Source organism: Galleria mellonella, unplaced genomic scaffold (assembly GCF_026898425.1).
Source record: "Galleria mellonella isolate WM207_F2 unplaced genomic scaffold, CSIRO_AGI_GalMel_v1 utg38, whole genome shotgun sequence".
NCBI classification, from domain to species: Eukaryota; Metazoa; Arthropoda; class Insecta; order Lepidoptera; family Pyralidae; genus Galleria; species Galleria mellonella.
The window spans coordinates 4,012,917-4,033,513 of record NW_026442090.1 but is presented as its reverse complement, the minus strand read 5'-3'; the positions used below and the strand labels follow the sequence as shown (position 1 = coordinate 4,033,513).

Here is a 20,597-nt window from a genome sequence, read left to right as displayed (position 1 = left end):
AATATTTCAATTCAGAATACGATATCGTGTGACAACAAGAACATCTTTTACTCCAAAAAAAATGGCACAAGGGAGTAAATCCTATTGATTGTAAAACTAGATATATGTTCTCTAGAAACAAATGGACCATTGAATGAAATTTTCGATTTTAGGGTTCGAACCACGAATTAAACAGCGATGATAAGAAGAAAGGAAATTGAAAATTTATCGAGATTAAAAATGTGGTAGGTAGGCCCTTATCCTATCCCCTCAGATAAATTTTGCTTCAGGAGTATAAAAATACTAGCTGACTCGGTAAACGTTGTTTTACCATAAACATTATTTCTAGAACTATAAATGAAAATATATCGTACTTAAATTATTATATTCGATTGTTATCTTGCAACCCTATTGTGGAATATAAAAATCGCGATTTAAACAACAGGGGTTGATCGTAAAAGCGTGAAAAATTGAATCTGTATGTATTTTTATATGCTAAATCATAATAAAATAAAAATAAAAAAATTGTCAAAAAATAAAAAAATAATTAGGGGTGGGTCACCCTTATCATTGAGGGTTACCAAAAATAGATGTTGGCCGATTCTCAGACCTACCCGATATGCACACAAAATTTTATAAAAATCGGTAAAGCCTTTTCGGTGGAGTTTCTAACAAACACCGCGACACGAGAATTTTATATATTAGATAATATGTATTCAAAAGACAGCAGACTTATTATAGATCCTCATAAAATTTTTCATACTTTTTAATACTTACAAGTCACATTCCATGCACAATTCCACGCCATGTGACTTACGGGTATTTAATAAAAATTCATGGTAGGTAGAGTGTAACTCACAGGTTTACTCTGTTCATGGATTCTCCAATTAATCTTGCATTTGATGCATGTTTATATTCTAATAAAAAAATATATATATACATTATAGCGAGACTTTTAGATCTAAATCCGTGAACTCGCGTCTAGCGAAGGACTTCCACACTACGACAAAACACCATACAATTAATACTAGGCGATAAAACTTTAAAGGGCGTTGACAATGGACCCTTCGAGTTTAGTTCAAGAACTTATAATAGTCATAATTAACCTTATTCTTCCTCCTGAGAAGCTTTATAAACCTTCCTAAAGAAACAGACCAGAAAATATTTTTTTTGTTACGACCTTCTGCAATATAGAAGGAAATTAACATGTAACTGGCGGTAAAATGCTGATTTTTTTAGTTCCAGAAATACTAATCCCGTTGTGCAATATCTTTAAAACTGGGCGCGAACCCCAAAAACCGTTTATCACATATACGAATACATAAATACATAAAGAAATATTGACGACTCCACGTTTATTTTGCACGTTGAATTATGTTATATGGTATAAAAAAATCATTCACATAAAGAAACGAAAATGATATATTTTATATCCGGAAGCGGTCATAAAAGAACCTATTACGCGTATTTGCATTTAAATCGGGTGTAATACAGGGTAACGCCATTGAGAGGCATTCATGTAAGTATATGGTACATGTCATAACAATATTTTTATCATACAAACAAAACCAATTGCGTTTAATATTACAAAAATAATGAGAAACAGCACGGTACGCTGCTCCGGGAGCATGTGGAAAGAATATCGAATGAAAAGATGACGAAACAAAAGCTTTATAACATACTAGTTGTTTGACAGCTTTCATGCGTAAAATAAGATACAAAGTTCCTATTTATAACTTGTAATACTTTTTAAATCATCATATCAGCCTTTAACTGTCCACTGTCTTCTCCTGGATTGCGGCTAGTAGTTACCAAGCTTAACAGGCGGATTAATAAACGCAATTAGGCTTTAGAGATGTTTTAAAAGAGATATTGCTATACACCCCTCGACCATTAAACTCCCTTAGTCGCCTCTTACGACACTAACAGGAATGCAAGGAGTGGCCTATTCTATGCCGGAAGCACGCGGAACTTTTTAATTTTTTTTTTTTTTATATAACATAGAATGGCAAACAAGCTGACGGCCCACTTGATGTAAAGTGGTAACCGTCACCTATAGACATGAGCAGTACCATGGACATAACAGAGTATACTGTTTCGCCCATGATACCCCCAATGGGTTGCTATTCCTGAGGACTCAGGTATTATTCCTCTGTACCCAGTAAATTCACGCCATATCCCACCCTTCAAACCGAAACACAGCCATGCATACACAATTGCTTAACGATTAAAACACGAATGGGACAGAGGTATCCAAGCAATCGACTTTTGTACAAAGTCTCCCTCTGGTAAATATGATTCTATATTGAATTTTCTCTAGACCAAGAAATTATGATAATGTTTTAAGCAAAATGACACTTCATAAGTTTGCTAAGACTCCATTAACATTGATGGATGAGAATGATAACGAGAAATCAGAACCGAGTTTTATATTAAGAAAAAGTCAATTTCGAACAAATCATCAGTTTAATGGTTTGTTTAAGCTGAAGATACATTAAAATTGTAAATCAACAGTTATCTCTTACCATGATATTGCCCGCACGAATCTATATAATTCGAAACAAGCAATCTTTGAATGATAAATGAGAAATGTTCAATGTACTTTGATTTAAATTTGACAAAGGTTGACACAAAAAAAAATCGAGGTTAATTTTATTCATGCTACCTTTATAAGAAAAATGTAGGAGTGAAACGCATTTTAAAAGATCTGAAGAAAAATGGGATACACATTTTTTTCTTTATGTCCTTACTTTTTAATTTCCGTCCTTTTTATTTCTACGAAATTTTTATGAAGGATTAAATTTAATAAATCAAAGAGCCATTCCAGAGAAAACATTTAAATATGAATTTTTATTGTATAACCTTTTGTGAACGAAATATACTCGCACTTGATCAGTTATTTTATCAATTAGCTTGCGGAACCTTTAATGTCCCTTATAGCGTTTTAAGTCATAAATAAATCACTATCATACTGTCCAAATAATATTAATGTTGTGAAAGTAGAATGATAATAATTTCGTAATAGTTATCGGTCTCGAGGAAGTATAGTACGCAGTCGCCTCTCATTAAAAAAGTGGACGAAGCAAGATATGTATTGTACATAAGAATAAAGGTCAATACTCTTTATAGATACTCTCAATAGAATTGTCAGAAAAATTGTCTCGCTATAGTACCAGGTGCTACATAATATACGAGTAGTAATTTATCTTAAAGTTTTTTTATGCAACTTAGAATGCCAAACAAGCAGACGGCCCATCTAATCGAAAGTGGTATCCGTCGCCTATAGACATGCATAACAGAGTATACTGTTTCGCTGATGGTGATGCCACCCGTACGTTGCCATTTCTGAAGACTAAGGTGTTATGCCTCTGTCCTTGTAAATTCATTGCCATGCATTTTCATTCACACACTTTTAAACCGAACACAGCCATGCAATCACAACTTTTTCACGGTAGAAACATAAACGGGACAGAAGTTAGGTACTTCTGCAAACAACTTTTATACAAAGTCTCCGTTCGGGTCAAAGTGCCTGGAAGATCCCAAACATTATAAAAATATTTTATATACAATACAATTATTACCAAATCAACACCTAATTGTAATAACGAATAGCGAGGACATCATAAAAAAAATCGATTACATATTTAACTAGTCAGATATAAAACACTAATATATAATAATTGGTAATAAAAATATCTAATCCTCCCTGCACTTTCATATCTCGTCTCATACAGGCTCGCCAGTTCTGGAGACATTTGACTCTAGAACATGATCTATATTATCATAAGTATAATATTAGACAATAGTAACCTATTATCTTTTTATTAGAGGTAGTATAACCGTGTGTACCCGTGCCTAGCATTAAGTCCGAGAGAAGAGAGGTAGACAAAAATAATTCAGAATCAATGGTCTCTATCCTTACATTTAATTGAAAAACCCCACAAATACAAGTGTTAAGTTTCTTATAAGCGATTTTCTTAACAGGGGTTTTTAAAGTTTAAGCACACAGTCACGCGCCGAAACGTGACGCGGCATTTTCTTTGAACGATTCCGCCATTTTCCATCAATTCTGCGAAGTCACCGCACGCGCGCTCTCTTTAATAGCCCTCTCCGCTCCTGTTTCATATGTCTGCCACGTCCCCTGAGATTTTTCATGGAGATTTTCGCGTTTAAAATTGATAGAGGCTGATTCGTCTTTTGATTCCTTTGATGTCAGACGGTGTAGCGGCGAAAACAAAAGACACCTCGCTCTTGGTGAATAGCACGCTAGATTCAAGTGCAATATAATAAACTATGAAAGTACTCGTAGAATGAACAAAAATGGTAAGAATTCCACTAGCATAAGTTTCATGACGGAAAAATTGTTTTCTTTTTCTTTTCTATGATAATAATAGTACAAATAAATACCTCTCTTATTCTCTCTCTCTCCGTCTATATCTCTCGCTGCAAACCTCTATCTCACAATGGACTTAACATGAAAACAGACACAAGTAGATAAATAACTATAACATACAACTTTAAATACTACAAAGCTAAAAAACTTTAAAAAATTGTTAATAATAATTATCGTATGATCCAGTCATAGAATGTACCACCCCTTCCCTTCCCGTGGGTGTCGTAAGAGACTACTAAAGGAAGGAACAACCGAGGGATAGGCAGCAGCATCTCACATAAATATCATCGTCGTAAACATCACCAAAGCCTAACTGCGGTTGGCAACCCATCTGCTAAGCGTGGCAACTACTGGCAAAATTCCCCTAATGGGGGAAGCCTATGTTCAGCAGTGAACAAAAAAACAGCTGATATAATAATAAACTAACTAACTAACTTTGTGTAACTTTGTGGTATCAGCGAACTCCAGTACCTTTGAGATTGATCTATTATTGCACAAACCAAAACCAAAATTTTACTATAATCTGGAGGAAGACTTTATACAAAAATCATCTGCCAGATGCCAGATGCTACCCATAGCATCGTTCCACTAGTGTTTTGGCACCGAGCAGTTGCGTTTACAGTTTCTTGAGTTGTTGATACAATCTTAACTTCATGATATATTCATGCATAATCTACTAAGATCAGTATTAATTTTAAAAATACATTATAAAAAATCCAAAAATACAAGTCTTAGCACGTGGCAAGTATTATGTAAATAACATGTACTTAAACGTTTTATTGTCGTATCAGTCTTATCACATTTACATTATTGACATTAATAAAAACTTTTTTTAACTACTATTTGATTAATGTGATAAGGTATAAATACGATAAGGATAATACATTATCGTTTATACATTTTTAATACATTTAAGGAAACAACTTGAAAAAAATTGTCAAAAAAGTGAGCGTTCGATAATTTATTAAATCACACTATTATTATAAGGGAGCGAGAGGTAGGTATAAAAATAATGAAGTTAGAATAAATGCAGTCAAAATGCGAATATTTGTGCAGAATCTGCATAGCTATTATAAATACAGGCTGTATTTGTAATACAGAAGTGTGGGCGAGTTGGTTTAGAGTACCTCTGTAAATGTTAAATGGTGACTACTCTATACAGATCTTTTTCGTCGAAGTCGGATATAGAACACGCACCAATATATGTGCTAATGCATAATAACTCATACAACAACATATACACCATGTCTCATTCAAGAAAGCCTGGGAAATAGTCCAAATAGCTTAAGTCACAAAAAAATTTGCAAGTGTTGGCTAAGGATAATTACATAGGATTTAACCAGAGGGAGACTTTGTACAAAAGTCGATTGCTTGGGTACCTCTGTCCCATTCGTGTTTCTACCGTGAAGCAGTTGTGTTTGCATGGCTGTGTTTTGGCTTGAAGGGTGGGATATGGCATGAATTTACAGGGTACAGAGGAATAACACCTGATTCCTCAGGAATGGCAACGCATGGGGGGTGTCATGGGCGAAACAGTATGTGTGTGTACTATTATGTCCAAGGTACTGCTCATGTCTATAGGCGACGGTTACCACTTTCCATCAGGTGGGCCGTCAGCTTGTTTGCCATTCTAAGTCGTATAAAAAAAGGGTTAATTATATAATCCTTACAATGGATATATGGAGTAATTCAATTACACAGGATTCTATATATTTAATTAGTGATTTTTATTACTTCACATAAGCGGTGAATATTTTATACATTGAAAATGTTGTTTAATTTGGCTATTGATATCTGGATACTGATAATTCAGGTAAGAATTCAAAACTATCAAAACTAAACAGATTGAATTACTATTTTTTTTTATAGAAAATATAATTTGGCTTCTATTTACAATGGGTCTACGTTGTATATGTATCAGCAACAAAGCCTTCTATCTAAAGTATTTAAAACGGTGCATGTATAATGAATTATATTGATTGCCAACTCGGCGATGGACACCTACTCGGAAATCTCTGCTCTATCCTTTGTACAGTATATATATTTCTGTATAAATAAATAAAAGGACGGGTATTTCATTCTTTATTAATTTTTCAGTACCACTACGTTATTTTGTGTAATATATACATCAGTACTGCGCTTTAATTCTTTCACTAAATGTAATGAGTAACAAACTAGAACAAAATTCAAGCTAAAATTAGAAAAGTTCGTATTCCAAATTCGCTCGTCTAACATTTGCTCGTTTAACATTTGAACATATTATAGAGTGAAAACCCCGACTGTTTAATTTCCAAAGTTAAATAGGTATAATATATATATATATATATATATATATATATATATATATATATATATATATATATATATATATATATATATATATATATATATATATATATATATATATATACGAACTAGTATATACGTATGTATTGATAATTACAATAATGATCAATTGTCAAAATTTCGTCGTTTATTTAGTTGCTACGAGGCTACAAAACCGTGTAAACATTTAAAAATTCTTACTTTCTCTCCGAGATTGGGTAAATAACTCTTTTTTAATTTGTTTCAATAGAATTTAATAAAAACGTGTCCAACTATTGTTGAAATTATTACAATAACACTCTCTAAATGAAATTAAGAACAAATCGAAATAGTAAATTAATTAATCACGTGGTCGATGGTCGGGACCAATTGTTCATTTGTTTACATTTTATTTCTATTGAAACAGCCTGAATGTATTACGTTATTTTAGTTTTCTTATCGATTGAAACTCACCTTCAAGTCCAAATCCATGACCAAGTGTTTCCCAAACGAAGTGCCGCCGGTTTTCTGTATGTGCAAGAAGACCATGACGTCGTGTGCGTTCAGGTCGAACCTGAAGTCGTCGTGCAGGACCTCGTCGTACGAGAGGCCGGGCTGCGCGATCACGTCCGGCAGCGGCCGACCCGGCGCCTCTGCATATGTCAGCGCTAAGGATTCTGATACTCGCTCCCTTGCAGATAGCGCGCACACCTAAAAAATTTCAATCGTAATTTTAGCCATTACAATACTATACAAATCGACGCTTAACTACCAATACCTTCTAGTATTTATAAAACAGTGGTAGATGTTTTTTTCCAAATTATTTTATTTTTTATGTTACATTATAAAATAATTATTACTTCAGTATTATCATAATCATCTCAGCCATTATCAGTCCACTGCTGGACATAGGTCTCCCCCATAGACCGCCATAAGGAACGGTCCTGAGGCTACCTGCATCCACTGACTCCCTGCAATGCATTTGAGGTCGTCACTCCATCTAATGAAGGGTCGTCCTACACTACGTTCATGTTTTTTTCGTTACTTCAGTATATTAAAAATTTATCTTAAACAAGTTAAACTTTACTTTTTAGTTTGATTGTAGAATTTTATACGTATTAATTAGGAGATGATGGCGGTTAATCGTCAATATTTATAATTATAACAACTGTTAATGCGATTTAACCCGCACGCGTGGTTACACACGTATAGTTAGTCTTACTTTATTGCACATAACTGGGGCAAGAAGTCTTACATTTCGCACAGATAAAATGTAATATTGCTAACTCTATATAGTGGAGGAAATGGACTGTTAATATTGGGGATTTACAAGTTCCATTACTAGCAATATACCCTATCAGGTCGACCTTCGCGCGGTTCCCCCTAGAAACGATCGTGATTAATTTTTGTCGACTTAATTAGTTTATTACGATGGACTAACTGACCTACTTTCATTGTCACCTATCATCCCTCACTGGTGCCCTGCCAGCATATAACAATAGCGCAGGTGGGGTTACTATCCCATAAAAAAATAAAACTATATATAGTAGCTAGTTGACCCGCTAAAGGTTGTTGTGCCCCCTACTGCCACCTAACAAGTATTTTTTTCTTATTGGGATAAAAAGTATCCTGTCACTTAAATTGGTGCAAACAATACGATTTCGAAGAAAATCGGCTAAACGATGACGTGAACATATATATATATATATATATATATATATATATATATATATATATATATATATATATATATATATATATATATATATATATACTAAGATGCTATATTATTTTATGCAGTAATTTTAAGGTAAATCGGCAGCCATCAGCCATCAGCTATTCTCAATCAAAAACAAGTTAAGTACAAGTCACAAATTAGACTTTGATTCAACTCGTCAACGCTAAATCCCAATGTCCTTCAACAGCCGCCCTTCCGAACGAGTCCGAAATGAACTCATTGATGGGTAAATAGACATTTTCACAGGGCCCCATTATTATAAGTAATCAGTCTCCGTAATCAAAAGTTATCAACTTCCAGTTCTATTAAGCATTCGACATTAAAAATATTGTCTCAAAGTAAAAGCAAATTAAAGAATGACAAAGGAATGCAGTTATATACAATTATACACATAGCCATAGTAATTTGAAAAACTATATAAGTGTTATATCATAAAAATATATTAAAAATTGTAAATAGTCTCTTGCTATTCTTTTTATTACTACAAAAAAAATTAAATTATGTTTTAAATTGAGTTTACCTAATTGAAATACTACTTATATATACATTTCTATATTTTCTGTTGCAACTATGTGTTGTCATCATTCATCATCATTTCAGCCATTACACAGGCAATAAATATTTTCTATTCTAAAAAAAAATCAGTACAATCATTTGTTTTGATATAAATTAATAACTATATTATCTATTTTGCTGTACCGATAGAAAAATCGTAATTTATTTTATTTTATTGGATTTAAATGTCCAACAAATAAAACCCCTTAATGGGAAGTGTTAGCCACCATGATGTTTTTTCTACAACATATAGAGAGATTGTAATTTGTTTTTACATTTTCCGCGTTTCCGCGCTAAATTTTACCTCGAAATTAAAAAATGTTATAAATACAATATCCTCTCGTCTTAGCGGACTCGGATAAATGATACAAAAAATAGCTGCACTGAAACTTGAAGTAATTAGAATCACGACCTCATCAATTTAACATTCAAGTGATGCTATCCACTTCACAAGTACTTGAACATTATTACACATAAAGTATAGATATAGATAACCTATCGTCCGAAACGTAAAGCTCAAGCCGGGCGAGTATAGCTAGTGATGTGCCGAGTAAACCTGACTCGAATACCGACTCGAATACCGACTCAAATAATAGATACGCATGTACTCGGTATAGAGAATTACCGTGTATCTGACACGGTATTTAAATATGCGTTTCTTGTCTTTATCATAAGTTTTTCTGTTTTTAATATAGAATTGATATTAATATGTTCTTTAATTACGTAAACAAAAATATGAGATTCATCATGATGATTGATGTAAACTTCAGATATAAATAAAAAAAAAAATACACTAGTCTGATAAAGTACGAAAATAGGAGTCCAATTTACATTACAAGTACTAGAGTACACTTGAAACAGTATTTGATTCATTTTTAAGAAGTACCGAAATATTCAAATACCAAAAAGGTCGACTCGGCACAACACGTATAGCACGCATTTCACCGATGGCCGCTGTAACTGTATGTTAATGTGCCAAGGGCGCTCTGCCCACTTCATTAGGCGTACAAACAAGTGGGGCCGGGGATGGCGCCCTTTGTCTCGTCACCCTCTTAACCTCCCGCTGCCATCTTTAGGATTATATTGAAACGCTCTTATTTATACAAAGTTCCGTTTCGGTCCAAAAATGAACGTTTGACCGAAATTGTTTATTAAAATTGTAGAAGATAATACATTTCAAAGAATTCAATGATTTTAAAGAAAGTTTTTGCGAATTTGTCATTACAAGAGTGCGATTTCGTGTAATTAAAGAAATAATGACAAAGTGATCAATTTCAATTACTAATTTCTTAGAAGAAAAAAAAGTAGAATTATTTTTTTAATAGTTTTTAAGAGCGGCCTTCGTAAAATCACCTACTTACATACACAGTTTACACGTATTCAATGACGGCATAAATCGAAATCCGCCATTCTTAAAATTTAATAAATTTTTCTAAGTTCAAACATTAAGAAGAAGCACAAATTGCAAAGTCCAAAGTTTGTCATAAGATAATGTCATGAGCGACGCAATTTATGCAATATTGTCTACAGAGAGCGGTTACTAATTATCATGAAGATGGTTAAGAAAGTTTTAACCCTCACTCAAGGAATGCCACTTTTTTTATACCACGAAGGTGTTAGCATACAGCCCATTTAATAGTAAACGGTCATTGCAACCTATAGAAGCCTGTAACACTACGGGGTATATGGTGCGGTTTGCCGAACCTGAAGAAACCTAAATACCTTTTTGGAGAACCCCATACTATAGTCTCCAGGGAAAACCTCGGTAGGGAGCTCATTCTACAGCCTGAGAAAATTCCTTTGAAACCGTATACTACGTGACCATTTAGATTCAAGCATGTCAGGATGAATTCCTTGTTGGTGGCGAGCAGTGAGATGATCAAAGGTGGCTGTCGGCATAATTTTAACAATACTTCAATATAAAAAAAATATTGCATTATTTTAATATACATAAAGTAAGTAACACCCCACCTAATCAAAGCATTCTCAATGAAAGAGTTTGAGTATATTTTAAAACCTACTTAACTTCTGGGAACAAAAATTAAGTAGGAGTAATAATATAAATGAAATTACTTCTCTCCTTAACAGAATGGGAGGCAGTGAGGGAAATTAAGCAGTAGTAATATCTAACGAGCGGTTACAATTTCGAGTTGTCGTGGGAAGGACGAAATTAAAACTAAATTAAATCTCCTTAAATTAGAGTTAATTTAGTATAACTCTCGAACAATAGCTCACTCACGCATCAGCAGAGATGCTATTGAATTATAAATTACATTGTTTCTCTTCATATATTTATATACCTTTATAAATATGAATTTAGATTTTTTTTTTTTTTTACAACACAGGGGGCAAACGAGCATGCGGCTCACCTGATGGTAAGTGACTACCACCGCCCATGATCACCCACAACACCAGCGGCATTGCAGGTGTGCTGCCGGCCTTTTAAAAAGGAATATACTCTTTTCTTGAAGGTTATGTTGTCGTATCGGTTCGGAAATACTGCTGCTGGAAGTTGATTCCAAAGAATGGTTGTGCGTGGAAGAAAGTGCCTTGAAAAACGCACGGTGGAAGACCGCCACTCGTCCAGATGATTGGGATGAAACTTTAGTTTGTGGCGGGTTGTACGGTGGTGAAAATCAGCAGCAGGTATCAATCCGAACAATTCCTCAGAACACTCCCCATGATAAATTCGGTAGAAGATGCACAGAGACGCAACATCTCTGCGCAGTTTCAATGGGTCAAGTCGGACAGTAAGGCGTTGACTATCGATAATTCGAGCCGCCCGACTTTGAATGCGGTCTAACGGAAGGAGTTGGTACTGTGGCGCTCCTGCCCATAGGTGAGAACAGTATTCCATATGCGGCCTGACTTGGGCTTTATATAATTTCAGGCGGTGTTCTGGCATGAAATATCGTCTCACCCTATTGAGCACTCAAGCTATCTTAGCCTTCTCCTCCAGATGACCGCAAAACTGGACGTCGCAAGATATATCAACGCCCAGAATTCCTAGACTTGACTTTTTATCAAGGGAAGTGCCCTGAAAGTGAGGAGATTCTTTTTTGCGGTAAACGCGCAGACTTGTGTCTTTTTGGGGTTAAATTGGACAAGATTTTGTTCACCCCAGATTGAAACTTGATGGAGTGAAGTTTCGATTTCAGACACAAGTCTATTCCGGCACTCATCGGTATGTGCCCGCGAGATCTTTGCATGACCGGTATATAATGTATATCCTGTACTGTCGTCCGCATAGCAATGAATATTACTTATCTGTAACATATCATTGATATGCAGAAGAAACAGAGTCGGAGATAGTACACAGCCTTGCGGGACACCAGCATTCAAAGGTTTTAAATCAGAGCATGCACCGTCGACTACGACCTTAATGCTACGTTCCTTGAGAAAACTGGCGACCCAAATGCACAGTCTCGCAGGCAACCCAAATGAAGGTAGCTTTGAAAGCAGCGCTCTATGCCACACCCGATCAAAGGCCTTCGCAATATCCAGACTAACTGCTAAGGCCTCTCACTTATTGCCACTGCCCATCGGTGTGTTAAGTAAGCTAAAAGATCACCGGCCGAACGTCCCTGTCGAAAGCCATACTGGCGATCACAGATCAGCCGGTGCTCTTCTAGGTACCGGAGCAGTTGACGGTTAATGATGGATTCCATAACCTTCGAGAATAAGGAAGTGATAGCTATGGGCCTATAGTTAATCTGAGCGATCTCCTTTTTTAGGGATCGGATGCACCAGAGCAGTCTTCCAAAACTTTGGGACTATGCCCGATGAGTAGCTAAGCCGAAAAAGACGCGTAAGAACCGGAGCCAACTCTGGTGCGCACGTCCTAAGCACAATTGGAGGAATACCATCAGGCCCACTCGACTTATGGATTTCGAGGGAGAAAAGTGCTCTACTATGAGCACTAGAGTGAGCTATGCGTGAATTTAATGTCAGGCATAGAGCTCCTACAACACGTGATGGTCGGTGGTGGTTTCTCCCCGTCATCCAATGTCGAGTTTGACGCAAAGATGGATCCAAGAAGATCGGCCTTTTCTTTAGCGTTCTGGGCCAACGAGTCATCCTCCCTGCGCAAAGGTGGAAAAGATGACTTACAGAAATTCCCTTGTGCAGCTTTGGCAAGAGACCAGAAAGCTCGAGTCCCAGAGGGCAAACTAGCCAGTCTCTTGCCAATTCTACTAATATGCTCTGACTTCGCTGTGGCTATAACTCTTTTGAAAGACCTAGAGGCAGAGTTATACTTCTTTTTAAGAGCACTGGTGTTAGGATCTCGCGACGCCACACCTTTAGCCCAGGTTAGGAAGCACTCTTGTTTCAGACGAGATGCTTTTCTACAGGAGGCTCCATACCAGGGCTGGGATTTCCTGCCGACGGGCACCACAGAGTTAGGAATAAATAATTCCATTCCCTGAAGCACCACATCAGCAATGGAATCGGCAATGGCGTCGGGATCATCCAGTGTGAAGCAAACCTGCCTCCATGGGTAAGATGCGAAAAAAATCCGCATCTCATCCCAATCTGCCGACCTGTAGTGCCAAATGCGACGTCTACCCGTAGAACGAGGTGGAGTCGGACTCGTAAGAGGCACCTCGCTCCGCACCAAACAGTGATCCGACGATCCAAGCGGGGCTTCGACGGAGATCACATAGTTGTCTGGGTGGGTGGTCAGCAGAAGGTCCAGCAGTGAAGGTGAATGGTCCAACACATCAGGGATTCGCGTAGGCGAAGAAACAAGCTGTGTTAGACCATAAGCCAAAGCAAAGTCATGAACAGATCTTCCCGCATAGTCGGTTGTACGCGAACCAAGCCATTCGGCATGGTGGGCATTAAAGTCGCCAACAATCACGACTTCAGCGGAAGGAATCTGCTCAAGCAGGGAATCTGTAGCCATTTGGACGTGCTCAATTAGTTGGTCGGTTTCAGTGTTACCGCTGTGGGACCTGTATAGGCACGCATAGATGCGGGGATGGTCATTGCAATCTACGCAGATTCAACAATCATCATTACTATATTCCAAGTCATTCGTCTAATTATACTCTTCAGATTTTTTCACAAGTTCGTCTCGTGCAACATCTATCAACAGAATGCATGCCATATTTCAATTCTAAAATTAGTTCATCATTGGAAACAGGTACTAGTCCACCCAAAATGCCATAAATCCTTTAGTCTTTAGATTTTGTGTGATATTTTGGTTGTGAAGGCATCACCTCATTATAAGATAGATTTAAATCTAGCACTACCTCTTCCATTCTTTCAGTTTTTGTTCAGTTCAAACATGTTATGAGTAAAGGTATTTTTTAAACTATATTTGCAACAAATTTTGTTACTTTCTTCTTGTGGTTTTCATTTTTGTATAGTCTAAAACATATACATGAATTTAAATAAAAATATTATAACACTGTTATTAAAATATTGATTCGTATTTCAACAACATTTTCATTAATACAATAGTAGGTACGAATACATATTTAACCAATACTACCATTAACTAACCATTTATGTCTGATATTTAATACACCGTAATTAATAAGAGGCTTAGATTACGCATTGTGTTGACATAAATGGAACGCCATGACGAAACCAAATTATTATTATACATTTCTAATAATGTCATTCAATAAAACCGCAAACCAGATATCCTTTAGTAGACGCACATGTATTGGTGTACAATGAAACAACCGAATGACTACGCACGGATTAAATTCAGTAAAGTAACAACAATATAATAAAATAAATTTATGAAAAAACAAAAGAAACTATGATGTCATCAATTTAGAAACAAAGCTATCAAGCTAGTAAAGTCGATCATAAGTTAGATTAAAATAAATTTCTTCTCATTAAATCATATAAAACGGTTTACATTCCTAATTACCATAAAATTTAAATAATCGTTTACTCTGTATGTTTAGTATTACATTGACACATGGATTTGTGGTTCTGATTTGGCCCTTAGAACACGCAAAGCGATATAGGTCATGAACACGATTTTCAACAACGTCTATTTATGTACATTTACCTATTATTACATAAACAGCTGTATAAATGAGATTATCGCGTGCTTTGCCCTTACTCTAGACTGCGGATATTGGCTAGAAGTAAACATCAAACATTACTAAGCCTGCAAGAGTAGCGTGACCTCACGTCACATTATCTTTAAGCAGTTAACTTGTTTATATTTTATGTAAATTAAGTGCACACGAAAACTTTGCCTCTCCAAATAAACAAACTTTAAAAAACCAATGAATAGAATACTCCTCTTCTTAAAGGTTTTCTTTTGTCACTCGACTACATTAGCAAAGAATTTCGCACATTGTTTCGTTAATCTAAACTTACCTGCCCAAGGGGCCTGATGCTTAGTAATGGAGAAGGTAGTCCCTACTGCTAGGAATATAAGGTTCGGAGTAAAAGGGTCATTTTGACATAATTTATTAATAATTCTCTTTCGAGTATTATATAGTTATAATTTCGCCATGCAGACAAAATCGGCTTTTTAAAAGATTGCACTTTTTAGTTTTGTTAATTTTAATCCCTCAGATGAATTATAATAATTATTTCTAAATACACTGACGTCGTCCGTACGTATGTATAGTACAATTATTAAAATGTACTTTAGCAAAAATATACGTTTGCTAAGCTGATATTTTTAACAGTGGTGAATCATCGTAAATAGTAAACAGTGAGTAACCTAATCAGAATATACCAAAAAATAAACCAACTTTTAGAAGAATATATTTTATTGTTTACATCACGTGTTATATAGGTATAGTTTATAAGAGTTTAATATGAACATTAAATATATATTTATTATAATAGTTACGAAGTAACATCACTAATTTTTTTGCACCAACCATCTCTCTTAGTAAGGGCTGGCATCCGTCAAAGGTTTTATTATATTCCAGAGTTAAAAGATTCAGAATCGTTTCCATAAATCATTTTATTGTATTGGTTACCAGTATTATAAAATTAAAATCGGGGTTATAAGCTTTTTTTTTGGGTTTTGGTGGGATTTTCTTTGGGTTTGCTGGAAGAGAACTCTTTAAGCTCGCCTTTGTACATTTGATTACCTATGTCATTTTTTTATGTATAATTAGCGTGTACAACAAAGTATTTAATAAATAAAAATAAGATTTCAAGTTTGTTATAGATGGTAATACCAATACCGTTAGTAATACCATTCCTCGTAGATATATTTAAATACCTATGGTAAATGTAAAATTGCATGTTGACATTGCCTTTAGTAGTTAACAAATAGCTGTGACTGGACCTACAAATCCAAACAAAGATAACGATAGTGTGTTAGACGGTGTACCGTGATATAAAGAGGCCTTATTCAAAAAATATCACGTTGAAACATGTAGCAATTTTCCGATTTCTCTATGTAATAATAATTAGGTACAGTACATATAGAATTTTGTATTTTTTGGCACATCTACTATTACTACAGAATGGGAGTGAATGCGGAAATGTTTGCGAATAGAGAAAAATGGAAGAAAAAACATATTACGCCGACCTCAAATAATAATTGGGATAAGGGTAGGAAGATGATGATGATGACCTACTACTACACCCAAAATAATTTAACTTACTTATTTTGAATTGAATATAAGATGTAATTACTAAAAAGGAAAATAACGTATTATACACAATACTAATAGGTTGCCTGGAAGAGATCGCTTTTAGCGATAAGGGCGCCCATTGTTTTCTCATTGTGATTATTTCATGTAATTGTTTATATTTATAATAAGTTTACTATTGTAATCTTTTGAAGGAAACAATAAAAAGTATCTATCTATCTATAATACAAACACATATTTCTAACAATCCTTAACTAATATTGTAAATGTGAAAGTGAGTTTGTTTATTACGCTTTCACGTCTAAACCGCTGAATCGATTATAATGAATTTTAGTATAAAGATATATGGTATTCTGGAAACGGTTATAGGCTACTTTTTCTCCCAGTCAGTGAACATATCTGAGCCATGCGGACGAAGTCGCGAGTAAAAGATAGTAGTTTATAAATCTATTCGCTTTTAACAAAAGATGTATTTAAAATAGTATAATGCAATTAATAAGAAAATAGTAGAGCCCTGTTAACACATACTTCTAAATATTACACATATTATAAGTTCTTGGTACCTAAGTTATCTACTATTCAAGCATAGATAGAATAATTTATAGATTCAGATATAAAAGAATGAGAATGAAATAGAACAAACTAGTTATTAACCCGACTATAGATACACTAGTGATATCCAATGATGGTACCAATCAAAAATCGATTAAGTATTTACAGAATTGATTGAATGATTCGATTTGTTTCATTGAATGAGTCATACTCAATTTCAAATACAGACAGTACAGCTAACTATACAGTCCTTTTAGATCAATTATCGTAAATTTTACAAATTAAATAATCATAATAAAAATCAAATGTTCAGTAACTATTTTTAAATTGAAATTCCAACACGAATCTCATATAAAAATTAAATTACTCTCTGAAGGAAGCATTTTAAATTCTAATCGAATAAATTATAGACATTAAATTTGAAACGTATGAAAATTTTCAGAGATAGTATTAACAGAAAAACGACAGGTGATAGAATTTAAAACAAAAGCAATATAAATATATGTTTTTATATTTAATCCTACAGTGCAATCAAATACATTTGATAGAAATAAATATATCTATAAGGTCCCGTCTGAGAAGTAGTGCGTAATTACTGAGTGTGGGCTGAGCAGCGGTTACTTAAGCAGCAACTTGTTAATGCGGGGTAGGCGTTTATTTCCAGGTGCTATCTAGCACATTAGCAATTCCACACGCAGTCCGGACAACGACACTGGCTGGTCAACCCGTACAGCCATATGTGGCGTTGTGGCAAGACACCAACGAAATGAACGAAACAACACGCGCGTGCGACGAGATGCAATTCCATTCTTTGTCTTGCCCTCGCAAAACGAATGTTAAATAGTTGACCAAAAAGGGAGTTTCGAGGCTGCTTTACGAACCATATTTATATCGTAGGCGTCTTGCAGTATCGCATCGTATCGCATGTGGCAGCCTTATAATACCACCCATAGCAATGGAGGTTATATGTTGATATCAGATAAAACGTGCTATTTTTTTTATACAAATACATATAACAGAGGCCACTTTTAACGATTCTGACAACAAATGCGTAGGTATTTTAAATCTTTTCCAGTCTTGTCAGTACAAAAGAGTAGTCGAGGAGAGTAATCCTCTGTTATGATATTCTACAATCGAAATAAAATGAACACGCGTTACTCGGTTAATACTACTCATTACTAATTATTAGAAAAAAATTCAGCCAAATATTTGAATGTTTATTAAACAATTAAATTGATTTTCTAAATTCACATTCCACTCATGCAGTAAATTTCGCATACATTTACATTAATGGATACGTAGGAAAACATGCGATAAATATCTATTTATATTGACTAGGTTTGTCAATTACAAATACTTTTGTTTGACCGTTTACACTGAAAGAGAGAGAAAGAGAGAGAGGGACTTTTCCCTCAAGAAAACATCAATTATTTTTTTACTTAACTACAAGATGGCAAATCATATTTTTCCAAAATGTTTAATTAATTAAATATAATACGGATAACAAAGCAATATTAGACAACAATTAATACGTAATCAACTAAGACAAAAATATGTTAGATACACGTAAAAACGTGAAATTATACTTCGCAATAACATATATTGTAAAGTACAATTTTAGTAGCAAACTTTAAAAAAAACGTTAATTTAATTCGATAGTGGTGCAAGCGACTTCACTTCTTGACAGTTGCGCATGCGCAGCACATAATTTTTTTATAATCTTAAGACGGCGAATTTCATTCCTTTTACAGAAAGATGTCACTCCACATAATTCTTATTTTCCTTGTATCTTTTTTTATTCAATAAATCTTTCAATGTTTAAACCACCGATCATGCTCTGAACCTGCTACTCGGATCCGCCATTACTGAGACAGCCAGTAAAAATTTTCACCGCCATACCAGCCTTTAGTAGTCTGAAAAAGCCCTATTTTTATTATAAACAAAAATAGAGTTAAAGAAACTCTTAGTAAATAAATAATGTTTATGTAATAGTATTTACTTGTAATTTTAGTTTTTACACATATATAATGTATAAAATATTGTAACTGCTCTATTTACCCTTTATTTTGAATAGGGCGGACTTTTTTTATTAACACATAAACAGATATTAGATACGTTTTTGTAGTAAAACTTTTAAACATTTATTGAACGCCTGTCTATAGCAAGTTTAATTTTTTTGTTGTAAGACGGAAAATGTTTTGTAACATGTATTTTAATGTAAACAGCGAATAAAAGAGAAGTCTTATTCAATCATTTTGCATGTCTGACATGCGCCGGTTTTCATTTTTTGATCAAATTTAAAAAAGGAAGTGCATAGATATTTTTTTATATATACGTATTTTTTTAGATAAATTAGGAAATGTGTACCAATTTTTCCGAGACTTGTGGATCAATTCGTATTATTTTTAATGTGAAAGGATCAATTTCTGGAATCCCACGATAATTTTGTTTAAATTCAAGCTACTTATTTTGTGTATAAAATTATTATACCGAAGTAATGAAATATAACTTTATAAGTACGTCTACAGTTACGTACTTAATTAATCAGAAGGGAGTCTAATCGAATAATTCGCTCAATTTCATTTTGTTGCGAAAAAAACGTAGTTCTTAACGAATAACCAAGAAAGTTAAAATTAATTCAAAGAATAATTTCATTTTTAATGCAGGCTTTGAGGCGAGAACCACGGTCGGAGGTCTCATTTTCTCTTTTGCTTGAATAAAGTTTTCTTTTTATATTTTTCAATCCAAGGAAAAATGGAAGGAAGTTAAGAGTGCTTTCAATTTTAAGACGCTCATAAAATTTATGTATCTCCAATAAATATATCATATTTAAGTGTTACATATTTTACAAGTACAGTGCACTTGTAAAATATTGTATAGAAAAACAATACAACAAATAGGGTTTACAAAATGATATTATATATATATATATATATATATATGTGTGTGTGTGTGTGTGTGTGTGTATATATAGGCTGTAACCACGTATATATACAAAAACTACTACACATAGAGGAATAAATTATGTTAAAATTATTATGGCATTGCAATCATGCTCCTGTCGAGTTAGATAACTATCACTCGATTTCCGGTGGTCTATATTTGTAACATTCTGGTTATTGTTGAGAAACTTGTTTAAAATATATCAGATTAAATTTTTCTTTAATTTTGTATTATTGAAATTAATTGTATTTAAATTTTTACAGATAGGAACAAAAGTTATTCATACATTATACAAAACAGATATTTATCTCTGGACACCGTTTTACAAAGAAGTTTCTCATGTGTTGGTAGACATAGTTGCTAGACTAAGAAACGGTTTTTGCGAGAGCAAAGCCACGGTGGTTTTTTTGTTATTATTTATAAGCACACGCCTTTTTCCGACGTTTCTTTCTAGTATAATTATAAACTGAAGGCCAAGTAAAAAGTGCCCGCACCGACGACCGTATGAATAGATTGATAAATGTGGAGGAGGGGAAAGAAATCT

The 20,597-nt window shown here is 34.3% G+C and overlaps 1 protein-coding gene across 1 annotated transcript in view; it reads right to left on the bottom strand.

Moving 5' to 3' along the window:
* LOC113522749 (heparan-sulfate 6-O-sulfotransferase 2) overlaps positions 1–20,597 on the bottom strand; it is a 106,638-nt gene that overhangs the window by 80,937 nt on the left and 5,104 nt on the right. The window contains exon 2 of the mRNA XM_026908555.3: positions 7,151–7,387. Coding sequence (XP_026764356.1) covers positions 7,151–7,387 — 237 coding nt within the window. The remainder of the gene's footprint in view (positions 1–7,150; positions 7,388–20,597) is intronic.